The sequence below is a fragment of the Monodelphis domestica genome, chromosome 3, assembly GCF_027887165.1.
Source record: "Monodelphis domestica isolate mMonDom1 chromosome 3, mMonDom1.pri, whole genome shotgun sequence".
In the NCBI taxonomy this organism is placed as follows: Eukaryota; Metazoa; Chordata; class Mammalia; order Didelphimorphia; family Didelphidae; genus Monodelphis; species Monodelphis domestica.
In genome coordinates this window covers 477099996-477127115 of record NC_077229.1, presented here as the reverse complement: position 1 = coordinate 477127115, position 27120 = coordinate 477099996, and the positions used below count along the sequence as shown (strand labels likewise).

Sequence of the window (27120 nt, the reverse complement as noted above, 5' to 3'; positions counted from 1 at the left end):
AAGATAATTCTCTTTTTTTTTCTTTTAGCTTGTCAAAATTCCCAAAAATGATCCCCCAAATGAAGTGCATAACTTTAACTTCTACCTGTCAAATGTTGGCAAAGATAACCCTCAGGGAAGCTTTGACTGCATCCAGCAAACTGTATCAAGGTAAGTACATTTTTAGGCATGATCAGGAGGGAATTATATTTGTTTTATGTCTGAGACTTTTATTAAATTGCAGAAGGATAGTTAGAATTCTTTAATATAAAATAACACTAAAAAACAAATTTACATGAATTTTATATATGCAATATAAAAGAAGCATACCTTCTTTCCGTGACAATGAATTGGCTACTTATTTAGTATTTCTTAATGTATTTCTAATTGACATATTTCTAATTGCAATAATTCTATTTGACTATTGACATAATTCTAATTGATAAAAAGCCCCATGAAAAATTTATACCCTTTCCTTATTAATGAAGTGGCTTTAGTGCTTCCTATATCTCAGTGGGCTAGGTCACTCCTCAGAATATAGCCTCCAGCAGTTGCCCAATTGTCCAGTCACAGCCTGATTCTCATAGAGTATTAGTAAAGATTCTGAATGTTTTATTTCTTCTGGGAGAAAAAATACCAGGGAGAGATTGAAGATTAATATACAGAAATAACACAAATAATTGAAATTTTGCTTTGAAGCATAAGAAGGAAGGAAGGTAAAAAGCAGGCATTTATTAAGTACTTATATGTGCTTAAGCTCTGGGGGTACCGATAAAAGCAAAAAGAAACACAATACCTGTACCCACAGTAGGGGAAGGATAACACACAAAAGGGAGGCAGAAAAAGGAGGGGATGGGGTGGATAAAGGGATTCAGGGCAGGGACCGAGTTTTAAACTCCAGAGAAAATCAGGAACAAGGCCAAGAGGAAAATGAAGGCTAGACCTTCCACAAAATGATGGAGGCTTCAAGAGAACCTCATCATTGGCAGAAGGTAGGGGCAGGCTTTGCTCAGGGACATTCCCTGAGTAGTGAGCTGCAGGGGTGCTAGACTCTTCCTGGGCAAGAAGGCCCCAGGTGCTGAGGGAAGTTCCAAAATGAGCCAGCAGAGATTAGAAAGTCTAGAGGAAGTAAGGATGAAATCTTTCATAGCATTTAAGGTGATTAGCATAATAGGTTCTTTAAATGGAACTCTGTCATTTTGTTTTGATAAGTTGCTGTAAATCAGAGGTAACTATGTCATTTCACCTGGGTATGTAGTAACTATAATAACCAAAGAAAAATACCTCTCTTCCCTTAGACTTTTCATTATAAATTAAAAAAAGAGATTAACTAGGCCCTAATTTTATATTTCAAAGGGACATATATTCAAAGCCAAAGATACTATTTAATAATCCAGAACAATATCCTTATTTTTTCAGATGAGGAAACTAAAGCCTATCAATTTTGATTGTCTCATCCAAGGTCACACAGCTAATTAGTAGGAGATATCAGTGATTTAGAATCCAAATTTCCTGACTTTCATTCCAAAATACCACACTTTTACATTTTGTCAGTTAATTTAACTGATTGCTTTTAGAAAAAAATTCTTAAATTTCACTAAGTAGCTTTAACAGCATCTTATAAATAAGCTATACTGTTCAATTAATTGCCCTATCAGTTTCTTGAAAACTTCTGTGCTGTGTAAATGTTAGCTTCGTTATTACTCTCATTGTCATTGTTGTTACTCTTATAGATAGAGCATATATACCTTACTTCGCTAAGATGGGCAATGCGAAAGTGAAGGAAATTATCTCTGTCTTTCATCAGACTTGTGTGCAAAGCCCTCTATAATTTAGCCCATCCTACTCAGCCTAAGTATATAATATATCCATCAATGGGAACCCTGCAGACTTTATAGTTTAAAAGTCAGCCTGTTATCTATATTTTATGATTTACATATGATGACATTCTATGATTTTTGTGTTGATTTCTGATCTTTTTGTGCTTATAAAATTTATCTCATGAACAAAATTGTAAACTTGCAGGAATGAAACTGTGCCTTATATTTATTCTGTCTCTGACTGTCTCTAGACTCATAACCTGACATCAGCAAATACTGGTTGACTAGATTCCTTTATTAACTTTTCTGGTTGGCTCTTCTTTCTTTTCAAATTCCCCCTAGTAGGGTGGTCTTTCCATGGCCTTATGCCAAAAGAAGCTATTTGGAGTTTCACTTTGTGTTTAAAGCAAGCAGAAAGAAAAATGTCTTAATTGTAATTATGTACTTCAAAAGACCTAAAGTGATAGTATTGGGAAGACATTAGGGAAGTCTGTCTCTAAGGAATCAATAATTAAGAAAAATGGTTTGTTTGTTTTTTAAGCCTTGCCAGTTTTCACTTTCTTTTGTTCTTTTTTATTCTAATCTCTCACTAATGCTAAAACTAGCTCCTATTTTTTACTTTATTTTTACTACCCTAGCTTTCTAGTTGATATTATTTTCATTGAAGCTTCCCATTTATTATGTTAGCCTGTGACATTATTAGGCTATAATTATTAATAGAAATTCACCAATAGGTAGGTATACTTTGGCCTTTCCATGGGACAAATTAATATTGGGAAAGGAACCTGAAGACTGCTATTTTTAATATTTATTTTATTTTATTTTTTCAAACCCTTACCTTCCTTCTTAGAATCAATACTGTATATTGGTTCCAAGGCAGAAGAGTGGTAAGGGCTAGGCAGTGGGGGTTAAGTGACCTGCCCAGGGTCACACAGCTGGGAAGTGTCTGAGATGAGATTTGTACCTAGGACCTCCCATTGCTAGGCCTGGCTCTCAATCCACTGAGTTACCCAGCTGCCTCCTCTAACTATTTAAGCTCTGATGTTCTTACCATTGATTTGAGTAATTATAAACTGTTTTATCTTTTTTCTTATGTTTCAGCTAACTAAATTGAACAATATGAAAAGACTAGTCATATTCTTTATGTAGTTTAGAATTTTATCTGAAGTTCTGGATTTTGAATTTGAATAGAAACTTTTGAATGTATTGAATTTTGTTTGAAATAACTAATCTATCCACTGGGATATGGAAGTATTGTTTGCTTTTTTATAGAGTGCTTTTTATTGCCCTTAGTCTTCCATGTCTAGAATATTCTTCTTCCTCACTTCAGCCTCTAGACTCTCTGACTTTTTTCTACACTCAGTTCAAATCCCACCTTCTGTAGGCTGGCTTTCTCTTTCCCTGATGCTAGTACCTTCCATTTACACCATATTTGTCAGGTAAGAAATAAGGCCTTTCTCTGGCATTAGAATGTGAACTCCTTGTGGGCATAGCCAGTGTTTTTGCATTTCTTTGTATTCCCAGAATCTAGCATAGTGTCTGGCTTATAGTAAATACTTAATAAGTGCTGGTTGATTGGTTGTGACTGACTGTTCATGATGGTATTGTATAACTAATAGGAATAATAAATAGTTAACATTTATATAGTTGCTGCTGTGTGCCAGGCACTGTGCTAAGTGCTTTACAGAGATCTCATTTGATCCTCAACAACAATCCTGAGAGGTAGGTGCTATTATTATCCTCATTTTACAGATAAAGAAAGAGGCAAATCGAAGTTAAATGACTTGCCACAAAATATCAGCACCATATATTCTTTTTTTAAAAAAAAACCTTACCTTTTCTCTTTGGAATTGGTATTAGGCAAGAAGAGCAATAACAGGCAATTGGAATGAAGTGACTTCCTGAGGGTTACATAGCTAGAAAGTGCCTGAGAACAAATTCGAACCCAGGACCTCTTGTGTCCAGGTCTGAAACTCTATTCACTTAGCCACCTAGTTGTCAAACAAAATTTGACCCATAATAATAGTGCTATAGAGGAAATTGCTCACCTGAAATTTATCTCTCCAAATGTCACTCCATTTTATGTTAGAATCGAAGTTTAAACGCAAATTAAACTCATCTTATTTGCCTTATTTCTAGCTATGTGTCACTTAATAAATGATACTAACACATTTCAGAAGTACAAATTTTTGTGTAAAGCAGTTCTTAAAACAACTTCTAAAGTCAATTTTTAATAACTTGATTTAAAAAAAAACAAAATAAAACCAGGTAGCATTTAAAAAGCAACTCATAGTTATATTTCCTTTGTATTTAATAATAAATTTGCATCCATTGACAGTAGAGCTTGCTTACAGAAAGTTAAAGAACTTACAACTGTTTTAAGATAATGTTTCTTCTCCCCCCCACCCCCACCCCCAATAATTCATTCCCTACAGGTGAGTTTTAAACAGAAAGGTAAATATAAATCCTAAGGTATATGAATCCTAGGGTAATAAAAATGGCATTAATGCTTGCTAGAATATTGTCACCAAGTAAAAGATTGCTTGCAAATTACATTCAAGATACATCTCACTAGTCAGCTCAGTGCTAGGGCTTTGTCCTATAAAAAGAGAATTTATTACAAGTTGCTTTTAAACACAGACTTCATTTCAATTCTAGTAAGAATCAGTAAAGGATTCTTAAAAACATACACCTCTAGTAACCCTATATGGCTTCTCTTCTCTACAAAGGCTAGAGCAGGGTAAATGAGAAGAACATGTCAGAAATTAGGGCAAGATGCAAGAATAGAATAATTTTTTTAAAACTCTAGCTTGTTTCTATTTACCGAAAAATAAATTTAAAATAATCTTCTCTTACAAAGCTACTTTGTTACTCTACAGTTCTGGTGCCTCACAGCTCAATTGCCTGGGATTTATACAAGATAAAATTACAGTATGTGCAACAAATGACTCCTATCAAATGACAAGAGAACGAATGACCCAGGCAGAAGAGGAATCCCGTAACCGAAGTACAAAGGTTATAAAACCCGGTGGACCATTTGTAGGTATGTATATACTTCCTTTTTTTCCTTTTTAAACACCTCTCATAAAGAGCAATTGAAGTAGCTTAGGTTGCCATGTGTAAATTCCATTTCCATTATTACCTTATTTAATCAAAGAAGTTGGGAAGTTGGTTGTTGGGGGAAATGGGAGTATAAATATGAAAGAGTTTTATATTATCTTGTGGAAATTATTCTGGAAGAATATTTTGTTATTTAAAATTTTTTAACTTAATTTTTGAGTTATTTTTTTCCTTCTCTTTATTTCCCAAACTATTTCTAGTGGAGTAAATTTTAACAATGAGAAATTTTGGATGGTTTTTATTTTACAGTTTGGTAACTATTTTTAAAGTAAAAAATTCTCTAGTAGTAAGTTTTTAATTTGTTTGTTTGTTGGGGGGGGGGGGGTTGGCAATTCACCATTACAGACTTCTCCTTGGATTTTGCAACGGATGCTTAAAAAGTAATTTTTTTTTCTTCTCAAGAGCTACAAAGCCTCAGGGTACAGGCATTAAAGGAATGAAATCTAATTACTCTTTAGTAATTTAGACTGTCATCTTGTATTCTGGTGCTTTTTTCATCTGCCAGGCAGGAGAATGGCTTAAAAATCAGGCTGTGCCAATTCTAGTCAACATAACCACCAGAACAAAGGACTGCAAAGTGATTGTCATCTGTGACCCTTATTTTGTCTTGATATGAAGAAAGAAGTAGATGTTTAACAGACCTAATTTGGTATATTAATTGTAATGACTGTTAATATTATCAGGAATTAGGATGAACCCTTTATCAGTTTTAAACAACACAAGTATGCTTTTAAAAAAAAAAAGATGAAGTATTATTAATTTCAAAACTTAAATTCTAGCAGTGACAGCCTCTCTGTGGACCAGGCCCCTTAATCTTCATTTTTCCATGGCTGAGTATAATTCTGCTTCTGTGTTTTCCCTTCTATGTGTGAACCAGCTACAATGCAATCAGTGTTTAGAAACTACACTTCTGTCATTAATAGGCACTTTTTTGGAACAAAGCCAATGCTCCTGGGAGCTGGTGCTTAGCTTAGATACACTTAGTTTGGTCTAACAACAATTCATAACTTCCCCAGGTGTCTGTACACACAGGACCAAGTTCTCTCTATAGCACACAGCCACCAAAGAGCATTTTCCCCCCTTTTCTGATGAGTGAAATAACAATCTTTTATCACCTTTCTTATTCCTTTATCTTAAAAATTCACTTAATTAAATATATGTACCAGTTGTCTGAATGTTATAGTATTATTTTTTAAATTAACAATATAGTATTTATTTCAAGTTACCTCTCATCCCCTTTTAACCCTATGGAACAAGATTATCTAAAAGTACTAAAGATGAACATTGTAGATTACTTTTATTTTTTTTTTCATTTTCTTCATTCAACATACCGTAAAGTTTTTTAATTGAAGTTCAAGTGAAACATTTTTGAATTTCATAAGGGGATAGAAGTCGTCTTAGATATCTGGGACAAGAGTCAGAGAGAAGTGAAGCAAGGAAGGCAGAAGTCAAATAAAAGTCAGAGAATTTCTCCCTGTGGCAGAGCCAGTTGGAAATGACTTGAAACATATTTTGATTTATTATAAAGCAGAGAAATCAGTTGGGCTTGGAATGGGAGGAGGTAAATAGAAAGAGGTAAAAAGACAATGATTGCTCATCAGAGATGGTTTTATGATGAAAAAATTGACTTTGCATGGGAATGGCTTGGAGGTTTTAAGTAGGCTTCAGGTGTTTGAGACTTGTTTGTTGAGCAATGCTTTTAGAGTTTGAGTGTACTGGGTTCAAAACACCTGCACACCACTTGGTACAGGTTCATTACTATGTAATGGTACTAAAGAGTAACCATGTTACTTCAGCCTCTAAAAAAATAAAATTGTAGTTTGGTATCACTGCTTTCGGAACGCTATCCTTCCAGGAGATAACTTAAGGACTCAGGAGATTTGAGGTTATTGAGCCTCCCTGCTTCAGTGAAGACCAACAAATACTGTGTCTGCTCTATACAATGTACTATTTTTAGTTATAGCTGTACCCAGCCATTCCAGACATAGAGTTGTTGTCTACCTTACTATTAACAATTTCTCTTGCTAGCAGTTCCTAGGCTTTCAGGTAGGGTTAGGAATTTGTAACATCTCTCAAATAAGCCCCTCAATCTCCTAGGACACTGCCACCACCCTGGTGCAGGCTCTTAGCATTTCACCCAGACCACTGAACCAGGTTGCTTGTTAATCTCCCACCCTGCGTCTCTCCCCACTTCAGGCCACCTTCTACGCACCTGGCAAATCGATCTTCCTAAAGCTCAAATCTGGCCTTGTTGCCACTCTGATAAGCTGTAGGCACTCTCCCATCACTGTTGGGATCAAATAGAAAATGCCCTGTTTGGCAGTTAGAGCTGTCCAGTCTTCTCCAACCTTACTCCTCCCTTCCCCTCCCTCCTCACTCTGTAGGCGAGTGACACTGACCTCCCTATGGTCCCTCAAACAAAATGCTCCATCTCCCAGGGTTTTTCACAGCCTGTTCCCCATGCATGAAATACCCTTCCCTCCTCTGTAAGGCCCAGCTAAAATCTCACCTTCTTCAAGAACTCTTTCCTGATATTCCTTAATGTTAGTGCCTTTGCTCACTTTTTTTAAAACTCTTATCTTAAACCCGACCTATTTTCTAAATACTTAGAACTGATGCAAGTACTAGTTCCAAGGCAGAACAGTGATAAGGGCCAGGGAGTGGGGGTTAAGTGACTCACTCAGGGTCACACAGTGAGGAAGTGTCTGAAGTTGACCTAGGACCTCCTATCTCCAGGCCTAACTTTCTATCCATTGAGCTGCCTAGCTGCCCCTGCCTTTGATTTATTGATTATCTTCAAATTATCCTGTGTGTGTTTTGTTTGTTCATAATTGTTTTCCTTCTGTCTTCCCCATTAGTCTGTGAGCAGCCTGAGAGTCAGGACTGTCTTTTGGTTTTCTTAGTATCCCTAGCACTTAGCACAGTACCTGGCCCATAAGAGGTACTTTACTAAATGCTTAAGGATTGACTAACTTCTCAAACCTTTTCTTCATCCTCATTGAACCAGCTGCTGACAGTCACCCATACAGTATTCTTTCATGTTCTTAAATACTGTTGTTACAGCTCTTCTTGGCTTCTCTTCTCCAGGCTAACTAACCCAAGGTCCTTTTAATCTTTCTTGGTATGGCTTCTATGCCAGCCCTCTAATCATTTTCATTGCTCTCTTCTGAATCCTCTCCAGTTCTTCTCATCACTGAATTCAAAACTGGACAGACTGCTTTAATGAAGGTCTGATCTTTATTATAATGCTTTTTCAGAGGGCCATATTGCTATCTCATTTATATTCAACCCTTAGGCATCAGATCTCTTTCAGTCATATTTCTAATTATCTTTTTGTATCTTCCCATTTTAACCAATTTGTCAAGATTATTTCAGATCTTTTTCTTAAATGCTGACTAACCATCCAAATTTTGTCAGCAGCAAATAGTCTTTGAAGCAATTGTGCAATCTTCATAAAACAGAATGCCCCTTATAGAGAGCCAAGTTCAAAGTCAATGCAGTGATGCCTAAAAAACCCAAGTTCTTTTTCAACAGAAAGTCTACCTGGGAACAAAGAGGAGGGTTAAAGAAAGTTCTGATCTCAGGTGGCAACCAAGGAGTTGTCTCCAATAGAAGATTCAGAAAAGTCAGCCAAGGCTTATATGACAATAGCATGTGGGAGATCCCCCTCCCTACCCAGTGCATCATGGTCTTCTGTACTATAGATTCATATCAGTGGGTAGAGACTCATCACACAGAGGCAAAAGTGAATTATCTAGATTGAAAGGCCTGGAAATCCATAGCCTGAATGAGAGTGAAGAATCAATATTAAATGGGAATACATAGTCTTAGTCCTTCTATATTTCTACTTTTACCAAGTTTCCCACAAGTGTATTATATATATAGAGAGAGAGACAGACAGACAGACAAGCAGAGACAGACTTTGTTAAGAGAATACTGGCCATAGCTCCTTTTGCCAGTCCACCAAATTTCTTATTCCTTTATAAAAATTCCTAAACTTTTTATTGCTTTTTACCCTCTCTATGTGATCTTGTTAATGCTTATAAGCATATTTTTATATAGTGATGTTTCCAAGTATGCGCATTATTGGCCATTGATTTTTCTAGATATAAGTAAATAAAACACATATAATTCCCAGGGCTATGTCTATTTCCTCCCATTTAAAAAATGTGTGAGCAGTATTTGTTTCTATACTTGTATGTATGTGTGTTTATATGTATTTGTTGCCTTCCAAAAAATGGCATATTTCATTGTACTGAATAACTAAGTAATTATATATTATGTAAGTTTATGCTTATATGTTCAATGAGCCATATGTTATAACATACAGCATCCCTATACTAACTACTGGTGTTTTTAAAGCCCAGTATTGGCTTTATGTTGCCAAGCCAGTGTCTTTTATTTTTTCCCTCCCACAGGCCAGAAAAACAATTTCAAAAAGCCAGTTGGGAGTATCCACCCTCTTTCTGGGACATGGTATTTTGCCTTTGTTTTAGCTTGCTTATTTATTTGATAGTTGTTAGATGTAGATAATGACTAACTCTCTGTCTCATATTGAGTGGAAGAAATATCAGTAACCTCCTGGATGTATCTCTCTTAATATAGTGAAGTATGGATTCAGAAGAGCAGTCCCCAGGTCACACACAACACAGTTTGATTTGCTACCACCAGTTATATAAAAAAAAAAAACTCTAGGGATTGATTAGAAGTTGGGTCTGGAAAGAGAATTAGGTTCTCCCACAGGTTTCATTAAAGGAACTTTCTAAAATTAAAAAAAAAAAAGATGTTTTCCCCATCCCTACCCTTGCCCCTTGTACTTAATATTTCCTGCTTTATTTTTCTGCCTGTTTGGTCACTAATGTTTTCTTTCTTCCACAGTCTCTTTCTCGAATTGAATAGGAACCTTAGAGTGGGCAAAAGGATGTGCAAATGTTTGTTGCAAATAACTCACCAGTTCCACGGGATAGGTTCTCATTTCAGGCTAGGCAGCTGGTTATAAAAACTAGATCAAAAGGGGCAGATTACCTGGCCAGTACTAGGATCCAGCCTAGACCTTTTTCCTATGTCACTACCCTGACATCACTCCTGTGCTCTCATAACCAAATTGCCCCTTTTGTCTGTCTCACTGCCTGTCCTCAGGGAAGATAGTGCCTTGAGAAAAGAACAGACTAAACCAGAACCCTGGCCTCCATGCTGTTCTAAGATGGGGAAAAACCATACATATTAGGAAAGGATGAAGTAAACTGCCATATAGTGAAAGTTTTACTACCTTTTGTGTTTGTTAACATTTATCTTGCTCTTGACCATGAAACTACCTGTTTACTTTGGTAGGATGCGCTTAGCTAAGCAAGGTGGGAAAGATTTGCTCTTGTTATTGTTAGAAATTATGTTTACTTCCAAACTGATGATCTCTGAAATTTGGGGGGGGGGAGCAAAAAAAAGTTGTTTTTTTAATCTTAATTCTTTTCCATTTCATCCCTTAGTCCTTAAACTTTCCCACCTTTCTTGTTGTGTTCTTTGAGGAATGGTTTTTGCCATGTATCGTGTCCAGATGCTAAAATAAAAAATAATAATGGTAGAAAGAGATTCCTTGAGATCATTCAAACTGTGCCCTTAACTTTGCTTGAGAATAAAAAATAAACCATCTTTCCACACCACTCTTCCTTTTCCATACCTTCCATGCTCTAACTTCAGTTATAAAGCTACTGACAGAATTATTTAGAGCTTGAATTCCAACATTTACTTTTCTTTCTGAAATATTTGATGCCAATTAGTCTTATTTATAACTCATGGTCTGGTGTGTTGGACTGTCATTTTAATAATCTAAACAGCTATTTAACTAAGGAGCATAAGCATGACTTCTCTTCAGGAAACCTAGGGAAGGGGATCAAAACTAGATGAGCCCCAGATAACACAACATTCATAATAAGTCTTTTTACCCCCCCAAAAAAATTGTTCAATAAATTATGTACTTAGGTATACAATGCCTATTTCAGCCAAGCTTTCTATATCTACAAGATGCATCAATATCAGAAATAAAGCAGAACTTAGTAAGATTTAGGTTCTCATAAGGAAAAGGGTTTTCCTATGGATGTGGTTTACATAAAGAGAATGGGAAAGGCCTCCTTTTTCTTTTTGCAGAGGCATAATTATACTACTCACCATCTTTCCATTGCTGAGGAATAAAGATCTTATTTGGCCATTTCTTGAAAAATTTTTTTCAGCTTCCAAAATTTCTAGCTCAACCATCAATAAAGAACATAAAATTAGTAGGTACTAGCCTTACAGTTTGTGCCTGAAGTGAAAAGGTTAATATAATATTTGCATAACTGTCATTCATCCCATTCTCAGTGCAGTCTAGAGCAATTTTTATTAATCTTACCTTTTGATTTTCTAGATTTATATACAGCACAGAAAAACAAACTAGCATTAAAGAAGTTAATGTTTTCATATACAGTCTTTTTTTTGGTTCTGTGTATACTGGAATGTTCATCTTTGTTAGTGATTATGTCATTAATATTAAACTAAGAGTAAGGAGACTTAGTTATAGCCTGGCTCTGGTCCCTTTGTGATTTTGAGCTGTCACTTTAATTCTCTGGACCTCAGAAATTGGACTAATATGATCTCATTAGACTTCATCTAATGAGTGAGTCTAGATAAACCTGACCTGATAGAGAAATCCTCAAACCTTACTTTGAATTATTATTTGCCTCAGTAATTGGCAGTAATAGGTAAATTGTTTGACATACTCAAAACTCAACCAGACAACCTTATGTAACCCCATCCCTGCAAAACCATGCACTGTCACATTCCAAGTGCCCCCTTCATCTTCTTTAGGATTATCAAATTCTAGGTGAAAAATTGCAATGTTAAAAAGAACTTTGAGGTAATGAATTAGGGAAAACAAAAAGAAGCCCTTTAGAAGATTCACATGTTGTAGCACACAATCATTGTCTTTTCCAATGGACCTAGGTAAAAGAGTACAGATTCGGAAAGCACCTCAAGTCGTTCCAGATGCAGTACCTGAGAGGAAAAGGTCAACTCCTATTAACCCTGCAAATACAATAAGAAAGATCCATTTAAACAACAATGTTTCTCAGCGGCCCTATAGAGACAGGGTGATTCACCTCCTGGCACTGAAGACTTACAAGAAACCAGAGCTACTTGCTAGATTACAGAAAGATGGTGTTAATCAAAAAGACAAGAACTCCCTTGGAGCTATCCTTCAACAGGTGAGACCAGTTTAATTTTTGTGGTCGTTCCTCTCATCCTCTTCTAGAGAAATCCTCACCTTTAATTAAGCTGGCTGGTTCCTCTTTAAAATAGAGAACTGTCAGACTCAATTTAGTAAAGGGACAGTTTAAAAAGCATAACTTATGTGAAGTTGAGCTACCTCAGGGCAGCCATTTAATTCATTCACTTTAGATGTAATTCATTCATTTAGATTTGTAAGCTGAAACATTCTAAATAGAAATAGAAATTTTGAAGTTCTTATCTAGATAGTCTAAACTAAAGGACTATGCAGGCTCCAAATTTCAGTGAGCCACCAGGAAAGCATTCTTGGACCTGGAGTTTGGGACATTTGGATTCTAGATCAAAGTTGCAAAGCCTTGAGCAATTCATTTAACCTGTGACCTCTATGTACCCCACAGATGAATGTATTTGTATCCCAGTACTGCCATTTACTACCATGTAATATAGGGCAGGTCACTTAATCTCATTGGGCTACAATTTCCTTATCTGTTAAATGAGAAAGGCAAACCAGAAGGAAGGTAAATGGCCTCTAAAGACCCCTTCCTTCTTGAAATTATGATCTAGAATATGTAAGCAAGAAAGAATATTTCACGCTTTTTATTGAGTTACTTGAACAATTTCCCCAGTTTCCATTGACTTAGACACAAATAGGAATTTGACAATTGTCTCTTTTTTTCTCATTTGTTGTATATGACTTTGGCTAACATGTTTTTAAAAGTAAAGATCAATTTAGAATATGGGTTTTATTAATGGTTCCTTATTGGTATTCTTCTGATCCAACCCTTTCCATGAACTACATTTACTAGAACTTCATTTTTATGCAGATAAAATGTGTATTTAGATTATGAATTTGGGGAGAATTTGAAGTGACCATTAGTCCTTATAGCATCATAATCATGGGTATGAATCTAGTAATTGAATGTTAATTCTTAAGCTAATAGTATTAGCCTCTTAATTTATGAAACTATTCAAGTTTGAATAGCATTCAGACCTCTTATTATAGTTATGAGTTTGGGAAGTTTTATCCTTTGTTTTTTCTTAAAACAATTCCATGTTAGGAGTAGATATTAAATTTCACTAAAAACCTTAATCTATTACTTCCAAGATTAAAATCGTTTTATTCCCTTACCTAATATGTTCATGGCACCATCTTAAATGATATGCAGATTAGAGCAGAGATAATAGACATTCAATGTGTTCCATCCCAGCATTTATACAATCATATCTTGGGGTGTTAGATGATTTGAATAAATATTTTTTAAAGCAACCCAAGAAACAAAATCAGTTTTAAGTTCATATGGCAGAGAGTTCTTTGGGGGAATGGTGTGTACCGCAGGCAGGCGAGTTACAAATTAAAGAAATGAAATTATTGCTTTGGAGTAGGGCGGTAATAGTCTAGTAAAACTTATTATAAACATGGGGTTGAGAAGCCTAAAGTAACTATACATATGTATATTTGTATACAAAGATGTATAAAACCTTGGGTACTCATGAAATGTGAATGAATGAAGCATTTAGGTAAGTCATTCTGGGATTATTGATAGGTAAGGATCCCACACTGGTAATTCTTGACTATATTCAGACTCCCTTTGAGCCATCAGGTACAATAATGTTAAGAAGCCCAAGACAAAGCAGAAATAGAAGAAATTCACCAACAATACAAAAACTTCCTTTAAATCAGTAATGTGAACTTCCCAACACTTGACAAAATTGATTTTTATGGTAGTACCTTTCCCAAGTAAAACAGAAGTTTCTTGAGGGCAGAACCTAATTCAATTTTGTCTTTTTGTCCCCTAGGCCTTATATTGAACAGGCACTTAAATACTTTAAGTATCAAATTATATCTAATTTAATTCAATCTAAATCTTTATCTGTGTAGTTCACAAATGTATTGATTAAAATTTTACTGCCTTTCCTTTCTCTCTGATATCCATGGAAATATATAACAAGATTGCCCAAAAGTACATATAAAAGGGGAAAAGAGAAAGAACAAGGGATCGTCCACAAACTGGTTGATTCTCTCCTGAGTAATAAAAGTTGAAAAGCTGCCCAAAGTAATCCTTTCCTCCTCTGCCAATAGGGATGTTTGCTGATTTGTTGCTCAACCTGATTATTACAAGTCATCCTTTGAAAGTTATTAATTCAGAAAGTTGATAGCTCCTCAGACTAAACTCTGGCTAAGATGATTATACCTAAATTTAAAATTAGCTTAATATTTTTGGTAACTTTGATAACTTGTTCCTTATACAAATAACACATATGACTTTTTTTAATTTTTCCTTGTATTTCTCTAGAGAATATTATGCATCTATTTTCCTGGCACAGGAAGAACCAGCTCAAATGTTAAAACCAGGTTTATACTTAGAAAGGAAAGCACTACAGTGACTAATTTATATTTTAATCCAGGACAGCCTTCAGTAGCCTGATCATCAAAGCAAAAAAAAAAAAAAGAGTTTTCCTATTCAAATTATCTGGGCATTCAAATTAGGTTTCCATTTTGCTTTACTAGAATTAACTTGGATTTCACTGTGGAAATTCCTTCTACCAAGGCATATCAGCAGTTCTTCTGTAATTTATAATCTTAGGAAGTTGCCCAGGGAAATGGAAGGTTGAACTGACAGTTATACAGCCCAGCACACTGGAAAGGCAGGAGAACAGTGCCTTTGTGATCTAATGTTAAAATAACTGGTTTCAATTTCAAAAGATAACATCAAAAAGATCTTCAAATGAAAGAGAGTTTTAAAAGCATGCTTAAATATAAAAATAAAAAAGTAAAGAGAGATCACATTGACATAATTTTTAAGACTGACTTTTCATTTAAGTGAAACTAATATTTCCACTAGTAATAACCTGAGGATCATTGATCATTCAATAGAAATGTGACACCCCAAATTATAAATCATACTTCAGCTTCCATCATGGCCTGAAAAATTTTGGCCTCATGACTGTCATAGTTAGTGATCAGGATAACCAGAGATGTGGATACAGATTATTAAGGAGGATAATAGTCATAAATTTCATAAAGGATAGTGGGAAGTCTAAGGATTTCTCATGGAAAAATGGAATTGCACTTTAAAAATCTGGTGACCTTGCATAAAAATACTGCACATATAACTTAATGTTAACAATTTTCACTTATAATTTTTCTAACACAAAACTAATAGTTTCCTTTAGTTTTCATATCATATATACAAATGGCATAGTGAAGATGAGTGACAGACTTAGAGTTGGGAAGGAAGACCTGTGTTCAGATGTATCTGACATTTGGTTGTGTGATCCCTAGGAAGTCCAACAACCTCTGTGTGCCTCAGTCATTTCCCTAAAACTGATCTAGATGGGTTTCAGTAACTTTAAATAATTAATTCCTTCTGGAGCCATGCATTTGTGAAAATGATAGCATCAGTGGATAGGTAATAAAGTATTAGAGGTAAAAAATAAAGAAAAATAAATTGATACACCCATTTCCTTTTAACTTTGTATTATGCCTATAGTGCTTCTGGAATAATGATTCTCTATTAGCTAGTGAAAGGTAGGAGAATGTTATTTAAAATCTATTTAAATATCTATAGAGACTTGAATGGTGTATTGCAAACAAGTTACCAGACTTGGTAAAAAACGGACATTAATTAACAGTGTAATCACATCCCTTCTTCTATATATCTATATTTCCATACTATGGCCAGAGGAATATTTCTTATGGTAAAAGTTTAGGGGGTTTTAATTCACATGCACAGTTGTTTTTTGTGTCCTTGTAAACAATGTGTTTATAGGGAACACAGATAATTTGAGAATTAACTTCCTTTTGAGAGTAATATTGCTATAACTAGACATATATAGAGATATTAGTAAACATAACTGTGAACCTCTGATTGGGAAAATGGAGATAAATGTATCCAAGAAATACTTTTTTCTCCTCATCTATCCTAATGAATTTTTCCTACATGTCTTTGTATATTATAGTATTATATAAGTAAAAAAGCCTTTCACAAAGAAAACATTAGATGCCCACAAAGGGAGAAAAATAGCAACTAGAGTTTCTAAAATAAAAAAGGGGTATTTAATGAAATGTACTATGTACCAAATCAGCCATCTCTGATATGCTAATTAATTCAGTAGTGGCGGCTTTTAAGTGTAAATCTTAAAGGTTCCTGCTGGTTCTGTACTAGCAGAAGTATTAAGTAGCTTACAGTTGTGAATCAGCAAGCATTTACTAAATCAGTGCCAGGCATTGGAAATAAAAAGAAAAAAAAATACAAGCAAATAAAAACTTTGGGGTTTGAATGCCAAAGAGAAGACTTTATAATTTATTCTAGAGATGATAAGGAACCAGTGGAGTTTTTTTTTTTTTTTTACAAATTAGTCTAATGTATTTTTGTGTTCTTTGTTGTAGGTAGCAAACCTGAATCCTAAGGACCTTTCTTATACCTTAAAGGATTATGTATTTAAAGAACTCCAAAAAGATTGGCCTGGATACAATGAGATAGACAGACAGTCACTGGAATTAGTGCTCTCTAGGTAAGTTGTTTTGTTGTTTTTTAAGGGGAAGAATAAAATTAGGACGCTAAACATTGGTACTTATGTTGCTTTGATTTGAGGGGTGGGAAGGAGAAGCAAGGGGTAAACTTTCTCTTAAAAATCTTGATGAAATCTTTAGTATAACCTGGAACATGTGTGTCCTTTACAGAAAATTAAATCCATCTCCTCAGAATGCTACCAGCACCACCGGTTCAGAATCTCCTATATGTTCTAATAAAGATGCTGCATCTTCTCCTTCTCAGGTATTTCATAAAATCATAGAATCATAGAATGTTAGAGCTGAAAAGGACCTTGGAGATCATCAAGTCTAACTATGATTTATAGAAAATCAAGGAACTGAGGCCCACAGTGGGGAAGTGATTGCTGAAGGCCATACCACTTGGAGAGGGGCAGAGTCAGGACTAGAACCCAGGACCCTTGGCTCCCAGTCCAGGGCTCTTTCCACTCCTGGTGGCATCTTAATGGGAATGCTTCACTTTGACCCACTGGTGCAACAGATGAAATTGTACTTGTTGTTCTGAAAGTTTATATATCATAACAGGATTTTCTTCTATTCCATTGATAACTGACTAGATGACTCTCAAGTCCCTTCCAGCCCCATGATTCTATGATTTACTGTAGGAAATTCAGCAAATTTAATCTTAACTAGAAACATGTATAACTTGAATATTTTTGAAACCTTTTTAGCAATTTTCTTAAAAGTCCCAAAAAGAAAAAATGATTTAAGAAAAGTACTGTGTGTACCACTTCTTAAAGAAAGCCAAATATTGTAAATATAGAAGGTAACTATTCATACTACAGAAAAATTTGTTTTGTAAAAGCATTCACCATTTCCCTTACTTGAATATTTAAATGGAGCTATTCTCTCTCTCCTTTGGTGTAGGCTGACCTTCTACTGGTGTAAATTGCAACCCTTCAACACTTCATTCACCTTGATTGATTCTTAGCCATTTATTTCTAATAAATTCTCCTTAGATAATCTACTTAAGCTGCTGGAAGCCTTCCTTAATACATTTGAAGCCTAATTCACTTTTTTAGAGCTTAATTTTCACATCCCTTTTCAGGAAGGAAAAAATGCTATCAAGTAAGTTTGTTTTTAATATCCTTTTAGGTTCAAAGGAAACATTTTTCTCTGTGTTCCAGGGGTAGGAAAAAAAATTGTGAACTCAAATTAACGACAATAATGTTTGTCTTTATATATATATATATTTTATATATATATATATTTATATATAATATATATATACATTATATATATATAATAATGATAATGTTAGTGTGTTTTTAAAATTTTTTTTTGTCTTAACGCATTAAGTAAGATGATCCTCACTATTATTAGAAGTCTATCACTTAATGTAAGGAAGCAAAGAACCATTTGCCATGCATCTCAATTCCCAGAAGCCAGTTGGGTTGTAATCTCTTTGAAGTGGGGTGTCCCAGAGTGATCCCCTGGCTTGGAATTATCCCCCAGTGCATTAGGCCTGCTCCAGAAGGAGATCAGAGCAATTCTGGGTTAAATCAGAACCAATTTGCCCAAGATTGAACATATTCTGCTTCTGTCCCACACTTTTGGAGCAGTCTTGAACAAATTTGATCATTTATTCTTGACAGTTGACCCAGATGACCAGAATAGACCTCCCACTCTAGGCACCCATGCCCAGGCCTGAGAATAAAGAGTAATGTGGTAAAGAGTAATGAAGCAAGCCTTGGGTTTAATGACAGCTGTTAATTCACCCTCATCATTATCTCAGGAGCATAACATCTCCACTCTTCTTGTTAAGAAATTTACCCTCAACTATTAGGAAATATTGGAGCAGAGGAAAAAATAAAACTTTTGATTTGTGGCTTTACTCTTACTTTGTAGGAGCTTTAACCACATAGCAAATAACTGTTATGACACTTCTTATACTCTGATATAATTATATACTGAGAAGGATTTGATACTTGTAGTGGCAAATAAGTGGTGTTCACTTCTATAGGGAGAGGATAGATGAATGAATTGATTATTACTTATGTTATTTGTATCATATATGAAGCCTATATGGTATTATCTTACATTTAATATAATTAAAAACATTTTTTGACCCTTACATTCCATCTTGGAATAAGTACTATGTATTGGTTCTAAGGCAGAAGAGTGGTAAAGACTAGGCAATGGGGAATTAAGTGACTTGCCCAGGGTCATTCAGCTAGGAAGTATCTGTGTCCAGATTTGAACCCATCTCTAGGCCTGGCTCTCAATCCACTGAGCCACCTAGCTTCCCCCTACATTTAATTTTAAATCTATAACTTCTACATGGAACTGCCTTGCCTCAATTTTTATTTAAAGGGTATCATTTCTATATATAGTAAGGGAGGTTAAGGGAGGTTCTTAATCTTTTTTTATGTCATTGACTCCTTTAGCAGCCTGGTGAACCCTGCAGACCCCTTCTCAGACTAATGTTTTTAGGTCCTGAAGAAAATGTTAAATTTCAGTTAAAGGCTAATGAAAATAAAGATATAATTTTCATCCCATCCAACTTCACCAACCTTCTAAAATCTACCTAGAACTCCTTTGGGATCCATGGTTAAGGATCTCTGGTGCAGATGGATTCTATACCCATCTATAATTTTGTGACAGTAGTTATTCTCTTGGTTAAGATGAAAACATTCCCTATCATTTTTACCAATGCCACTCAGCTCTCTCATGACCTAGAAAGCACCTTTGATAGAGCACTACATGTAGAGTGAGAAGGACCTGAATTCAAATATGTCTTTAGATACTCAACAGCTGTGTGGTCGTAGGCATATCACTTAACTTCTCATCTGTAGAATGAGGATAATAATAACACCAATCTTCTAGGGTTGTTATGAGAATAAAATGAGATCAAGCACTTTGTCAACTTGAAAGTATTATATGAAATGCTAGCTGTCATTATTTATCATTACAACTTAGTGAATGAATATTTAAGTAAAAAAAATGCTACTAGTATTTTTCAGGAAAGATTTGGTGGTTAAGGCATTACTAGTATAAGCATTTGTTCCAAAAAAGATGAAATAATAAATTTATGAGTGTAATATTCATTTTAAAGCCAGAACTTTTTCACACATTAGGAGAGACTAAATAAGTGTTGGCCTATTGTTTTTTGCCAGGTCTCATTAGTTCTCACAGGGTGAAATGGTATAAATTGCTCCCTCCTCACGTTTAAAACTAGGTCAACTGTGGCCAGCAGAGCTGGATTACTTGCTTTATTTAGTGCTATTACTATGCCCTAAGATCTCTGTGACAGAGGGAGGCATTTAGAGAGAGGTGGTGATCTGATCAGACAGATCTGAATACCATCTCCTAAGAAATGTCAATGAACCAGACTGTTAGATGACTTCACTTTTGTTGTTATTGTTGTTGCTGACGCTTGAGAAAAAGTTAATGTTTCACCGTTAGCATTAAGGTGTGAACAAGGCTATTCTGCTGGACGTGCATTAACCAGTCATTTAAATGTTGTGTTCCATATTGGTGCCAACTAACCTGTTTTTATTCCTTCCTATTATTGTTTTTCAGAAACGCCTCTTGGATTCAGATTTCACAGATCCTTTAATGAATAAAAAAATGAGGATATCTCACCTAACAAATAGAGTTCACCCAACATTAAACAGTCATTTGAATTCCACCCATGCTCTACCACCACCACCACCACCACCACCTCCTCCTCCTCCTCCTCCTCCTCCTCCACCACCACCTCCTCCTCCTCCTCCTGCAACTGCTGCCACCCCAACTCTACCACCTCTTCCTTCAACCCACCTTCTAGTTTCAAATCCTCCTCAGACTGTAAATTCTAACTCCAATTCCCCTAGCACTCCAGAAGGCCGGGGAACTCAAGACCTACCTATTGACAGTTTTAATCAAAATGGAAGTAGCATCTTTGAGGACCAGCAGGACAAATATACCTCTAGGACTTCTTTGGAAATCCCACCACCTGATTCAATTCTATCAAAGTGTCCAAAGCCAATGGAAGAAAAACATTCAGTGTCACATAAAAAATCTAAAAAAAAATCTAAAAAACATAAGGAAAAGAACCAAATTAAAAAACAGGACATTGAAAATATTGAGGAAAAGGAGAAAGACCTTAAGACAAAAGATGAAATTGCCAAGCTAAATAACTCCAGTCTGGATTTAAACGAAGGTATTTGAAATTTCTGTAAAGATTGCTCTTTTAAAACAATGAGGGAATGCTGTTGGGACGCTCAGGATTACTGGTTTCTAATGAATCTCTAAACATGATTTTACATGTGCAGTATTTGGTAATAATATTATGGTATTGACTATATCAGCCCTCCCAAGAATATCTTTTAGGCCTTTTGTAGAAGCTTTACAGGACATTATAATAACTATAAATATCATTTTAATACTTATTTAACTAGAAATATTAAGAAGAAATCTTTATTAACCTCCCCATAAAAAGGATATATCTACTAGAATTAGCATTAGAAGTGGGAAAATGTAAAAAAAATTTTTTTAACTTGCAAATGAAATTAAATTTGAGGGCTCATAATGTCAGTTTCATTCAGAGCCTTGCCAATTTTCCATAAGTTGCTAGTTGATTCATTTGATATCTTGTGCAAATGTTTTATATTATGACAATAATACTGTATATATCAGTAAAGTAACATAATTAAGAAAATTCTGGATTTCTATTAACTCAGATATTTAGCATAATTGAGTGCATGAATTTCTTTATCCAAACTGAAATCAAATGTCCTCTTTTCCTAAGAACCATAAAATACAGAAAGTATGTATATTCTGGCAGGAGCTTGACATATAAGGGTAAAAAAAAATCTAGATATGCTAAGAAGCACTGTTTAGATAAAATATTAATGGCTAAAGTACTATAATTCCCACAATAGACTTTCTGGGGTGCTTCCTTGGAATCATTGCGATGAACTTAAAATCTCATGATAATACAATTCAGCCTTTTGATTTTCAAAAGAAAATACTAGCTTTGTGGAGTTACTTCTCTAAGAGTTGAGGTCAAGCTCACTAAAAAATGGAAGAATCAAAGCCCATCTTTCAGTCTTGTAGCTAATTGTAAATGCAGGCGATGACTAAGGCAAATTGCCTAGAAAAATACTGCTTTAGTCAAGTATATGAATAAGGAATGCCATATTTTACTTTCTATATTTGTGCATATAATTGAAATGGTACAATTCTCTGACTTTTTCCCCTTTTTTTTCCTGTGTGATGCTTATAGTAGGGGAAAATTTACAGAAGTGAAACAGTAAAATGAATTTGTAGTAAAATTTATCATTAATGTGAACTTGGTTATAATAGCATGTCAGCTTATGCCCTTTTAAAGTATTTTCATAGACTCGTAGCATCGTAAGTCTGAGGCAGGGGCCGTCTTCCTCAAAACCCATAAGAACATTAGAAGTCAAGCATTCAGAATTCATAGGTCAGATCTCTAAATATGTGCTGTCTCCTAACCTCTCTCTTGCTTGTAAGATAGAATTATTTTTCTGGCTTAATCTTGGTGCTGGTGTCCAGAACAATTTAATGCTTGGGGACAATTATTTCACACTTCTAAGGTGGTCAAGTCAACTCTTAGCCAGATTCAGTTTTTCCTCAGGAATTCAATTACAGTTCGACTCCTTTTCCATGACAGATTCTAACTTCATGTCAAACAAAAGCTTCTTTTGAGTTAGAATTTGGAGTCTCCCAGAACTAAGAAAACAAGAAGAAAATATAAAGCCACATTCTCCAAATTTGATTTAAAAATCAATCTCTGTTTAGTGACCAGGAAAAGAACTAGATGGCATGTACTCAGGTATCCACAAGAACGTATTCTCCTTTAGCTCAGACAGATATGTAAGAGATAAAATCATAAGAGTTTTTTGAAATTTTTGTTTTGTTTTATCCAAACGTTGCTCATAGGATCCTTAAAAGTCTGCATGGTCTGGAAGGCGAGATCTGCATTTTAAAGTGGGGGAGTGAGGGGGAAAAATGAGTATGAAATTGCAAAATGTTCATTTTTCTTTTGCAAGGGAGATTTAAATTTTGTCAGCAAGCAAGTGATAGAGTTTTAGTTTATTAGCCTTTTTTTATTTTGGATGGCACAAATTTACGCTCATTAAAGAATCATTAAACATACTCTTTGAAGGTAGTTTACTCAAATGAAATACTCTGGGGATCTTACACACTTTCCTAGCAGTGCTCAGGGACTGACGTTATTTTTCTTTTCCTTTTTTTTAAAAAAAAAAAAGCCGTCTTTAGTAACAGGAGGTTAGTTCAGTATGAATTAGGACATAGTACTCCCTTATTGTGTGTGTCTTGAAACTGATGGGAAAACTTCTGACACAATTCAGCAGACTTCATACTCCTCCTCCACATCTCCCCTCAAAAAGGATGGCTGTAAAAATACAGTGACTAAAGCAGCCTGCTGCCTCACATTATTGTCTTGTCTGTCTTGTTCAAATCCCATGAAAATTAGATGTTGATGTAAAACTTGTTTCTCCAATTGTTTGGCTGCATCTGCCACCACAGTACTTGAATGCTGTGCAGATGCCACAACTTTTCTTGAAATAATAGAAGATTGACCTTGGGTTAAGATTGGATTCCTTTATTGTGCAGACGCTGCAGTGGCCAGTGCACTTTCAACTCCTGGTATTGGCCGTGGTAGAGCTAGTCATATGGCCTCTATTGTTCATGTTCAATTGTATTCCTTGCTCACTGTTGCTTATTGAGGTGGCAGAATAGTTTCTAGGAAGAGTGGTCTGGGTGCTTCTGATCTGGATTAGAACTTGAGGTTTATTGTAACCACATTAGGTGATGAACATATTAAAATTCTGTTTCTTCCTAGGAGTTAAAGAGGTTTGCACTGCCTCCACAGATCCTTCATCAACCATTGAGCTACCAGATTACTTGATGTAAGTTGAATATCTGCCACACAATGATAGTGTGATGCTTAAAAGTCTGCAAATTCTCTCTCCATGGTTTCCAAGTCAGAAAATTTAAGAAGATTTACTTAAATTAAAATGCTTAGACAATGTTGTCTTCCCAAAGGACTATCCCTAAAAAGCTTGTGTTTCTAAAATTAGTACTGCCAACTGGCTTTCCTGGTTAGGCATGTAATACTGCCCCATCCTTCTTCTGGGCTGTTCTTCTGTTCAATGGCCTTTAAGTGCACAAGAATTCTGTTCTTTGTTCCCATGAGCAGATGAAGCATTTGAATATGGAAGAATTCAACTCTCCAATACTTCAAAGGTGACAAGCCTGACTTAGGGTGCAGTCATTTTCTAGGCTCCCAATGGGAGGCTTAGTTATTGGTAAATGTGGAATCACTGGGATTTACAACATACTCTTAAATCATATAAAGGACAGCGAAATGTTTTCCTTCAACTATTGGAACAAACACTCAGAATCTATTCTCCCTTTAAGATGGAGAAAATTTTGAAATTTGAACAAGGCCTATATGCTTCTAGTTCTTCTTCATGTATGCGAATAGGTATGTGTATGAAAAATATATCATCATAATGCCACCAACATATTAAAATGCTGAGGTGGGAATGTTCTTATAAACAGAAATCATGACTTAGCTATCCATATCTGCTTTCTATAGTATCATAGGTCCTGTTGGAATAGAAAATAACTAAGCAGCATGAAGATAAAGAAATGGAATCAGGCAAACCCTGTTCAAAATGAATTATGAACAAATGTACAATATTTATGAAAAATTAAAAACTAAATGGAATTGAGGCTAAGTTTGAATAGACTTTTGCCATCCTAAGACCTTTACTAGATAGAAATCATGCCAAATTTTTTGGCTATCCAAATTTACAAAATTCTCTTTCTAAAATATATCTTTAGATATGCTATAAGATGTGATTGCTTTATTTTGAGAAACAAACTTATTTATGAATGCTAATTTCCTAAAACATAGGATAATAGATTTGAAGCTAAGAGGGACCCATAATGGGTCATCTTGTCCAGAAGTGTCAAACTCATGGCCCAATACACTCTCAAATTATAGCCAGGACCAGACTAAAATGTAATTGGGCAATACTTAATCAAATAAATAAGACCATAAAACATATAAAATGTTAATATATGGTTTTCTAAATCAATATGTAGCCCACAAAGAAGTGAATCCTCATGTGCAGTTTCATGGCCCCCATTTCTGCTTGAATTTGCCACTCTTGATCTAATCCAACCCCCCTCATTTTTTGGTTAAAGTAACTGAAGAAAGTAACATAAGTAGCAAGTAGCAAGCTGGGTTTTGGACTCCAGATCCAACATGCTTTCCATCTTAGTTATTATTCATATATCTAAAAAGGAATGCAAGAAATAGTGCTAAACAAAATCCCTTTCAATTAAATTAGTGTGTGATTTTAAAGCTCTTTAGAGGAGCCTAAAAAAACCAAACAAACAAACCAAACAAAAAAAAAACCAGTAGCAGCCAGGACCAAATCAGCTACTTCGCACTGTCTGCTGAGTTGGCACTCCAGTGTCTTTGATAGTCAGCAGTGCTCTCTGGTGAGACAGCACCTATTCCATGGCTAAAGAGGATGCTTTTTTGTCACCACAGAAATTGTTCTGTTCTTTGAAAGTTGGCCACTCTCATATAATAAGTGGCAGAACTATATCCTAAATTCTTTTTTTGTAGATATGGGATCTACCACAATGGAATAGTAAAATGTAATTTGTCATACATTGGCTATTACTGAGTGGAACCAACCTCACCTCCCACTGTCCACATAACTAGTGATGACAGATTCATTGTTAAGGAATGTGAAAGGATTCCATTTCTTATTTATCTTCAGTTCCTAATGGAAATTCAGAAGCATTTGTAACTACATTTTTTTCAAAGAAATCATAATTTAAGTAGCTCTCTTATAGCCCTTTCAACACAAGTTGGCATGTTGATATTTTTGATTAACAAATTGTGTGCTAGTAACTGTTTTTATGTATAGATACAAAAATGAGTGTTAGGGTTAAATGAGAAACCTTAACAGGCGTGCTGGTTCTTTATTCAGCATCTTTGGATTTGTATACTTTTAAGAAGTTTTCCAACATAATCAATTAACCAGCATTTCCCACAATATGAATCAATTAACATTTATGAAGTATTTATTCTGTCCCAAGCACTGGGCTAGGTACTGAGAATAAGGATACAAAATTGAAAGTTTCTGCCCTCAGAGAATTTACATTTCACTTGGAGATTGGGGAGGGAGAGAATACAACATGTCCACAGACAAGTTAATAAAAGATATATACAAAATAGATACCAAGCAATACATAGGATTAGGGGACTGAAAGAATCAAGAAAGGGTTCTTGAAGGAGATGGCACTTGAGTAAGCAGAGGCTTTTGAAGGGAGCTAGAAGCCAGGGATAATCAATGGCAGGTAAGAAGGAGAGATTATTCTAGGCATGGGGGAATGGGATTCAGACTGTTCATAGGAGCAGAAATGAGAACCATATAAATGCCATAATAAAAAGTTAGCTTGACTAGAGTATAGAGTGTGCAAGAAATATCCATGTGCAGTCAATCATCTTGGAAAGGTAGGCTAGAGCCAGATTAGGAAAAGCTTTAATAACCAGTAGAAAAACTTGTATTTTATCAAAGAAGGACAGGAGCCATTAACATTCCTTAAGTAGGGTAGAGATATGTGCCAACCTATGCTTTAGGACTATCCATTTTAACAGTTTTGCGAAGACTGGAAAGACTGGAGATCTAAAAAGTCAGTTTGTCTAAATGAGAGATAATAAGGATCAGTTATCAAAATTGTGATATGAGTCAAGAAATGGATGTGAAATATATTCAAGAAACAGAATCATTAATACCTGGCAGTAATACCTTGGATATGGGGTTGGAGGTGAATGAGAGTGAGAAGTTGGATGATTCCTAAGTTGAGAGTCTGATTGGCTAGAAGAATAATGGTCCCACTAAACAGAACCAAAGAATTTAATATTGGAGGAATAGGCATAAAGAAAAAGATAATAGCTTCTGTTTAAGATGTAGTGAGTTTGAGGTGCCTTTGGGACATCCAGATAATAATGTCTAGTAGTTGGAAATGCTTGACTAAAGAGAGCTCAGAAGAAAGAGAGAGATGGATACAGAAATCTGAGATTTGTCAGCATAGAAAAATGAAATCCATAGGAAATGATAAAATCACCAAGGGTATAGTAAGAAAAGAGGTCTCAGGACAGAAGATTTTTAGGTAAATTGACAAAATTGGAATGGAACTGAGAGATTATCATCCTGAAAAGGAAACTAGAAGGATGCATCCTGCAGGTGTGAACAGAACCAATCCAGAACACTGTCATGAGGAGAGAATATAAGAATGTAATAGTTGTGTCCATGTCCATTCTTCTTTTCCCTAGTTTAAGTGAATAAAATTATTGAACAAATAATTCCTCCATAAACTCTAAAATTAGTTCTA

At 35.2% G+C, this 27120-nt stretch overlaps 1 protein-coding gene across 2 annotated transcripts in view; it reads left to right on the top strand.

The window, feature by feature from the left end:
- The window catches only part of ELL2 (elongation factor for RNA polymerase II 2), a 105488-nt gene that overhangs the window by 57011 nt on the left and 21357 nt on the right, over nucleotides 1-27120 (top strand). For both annotated transcript variants that reach the window (XM_056824678.1, XM_056824679.1), the window contains 7 exons: nucleotides 29-150; nucleotides 4679-4842; nucleotides 11892-12151; nucleotides 16564-16688; nucleotides 16858-16951; nucleotides 20248-20869; nucleotides 23540-23606. In XM_056824678.1, coding sequence (XP_056680656.1) covers nucleotides 29-150; nucleotides 4679-4842; nucleotides 11892-12151; nucleotides 16564-16688; nucleotides 16858-16951; nucleotides 20248-20869; nucleotides 23540-23606 — 1454 coding nt within the window. The remainder of the gene's footprint in view (nucleotides 1-28; nucleotides 151-4678; nucleotides 4843-11891; nucleotides 12152-16563; nucleotides 16689-16857; nucleotides 16952-20247; nucleotides 20870-23539; nucleotides 23607-27120) is intronic.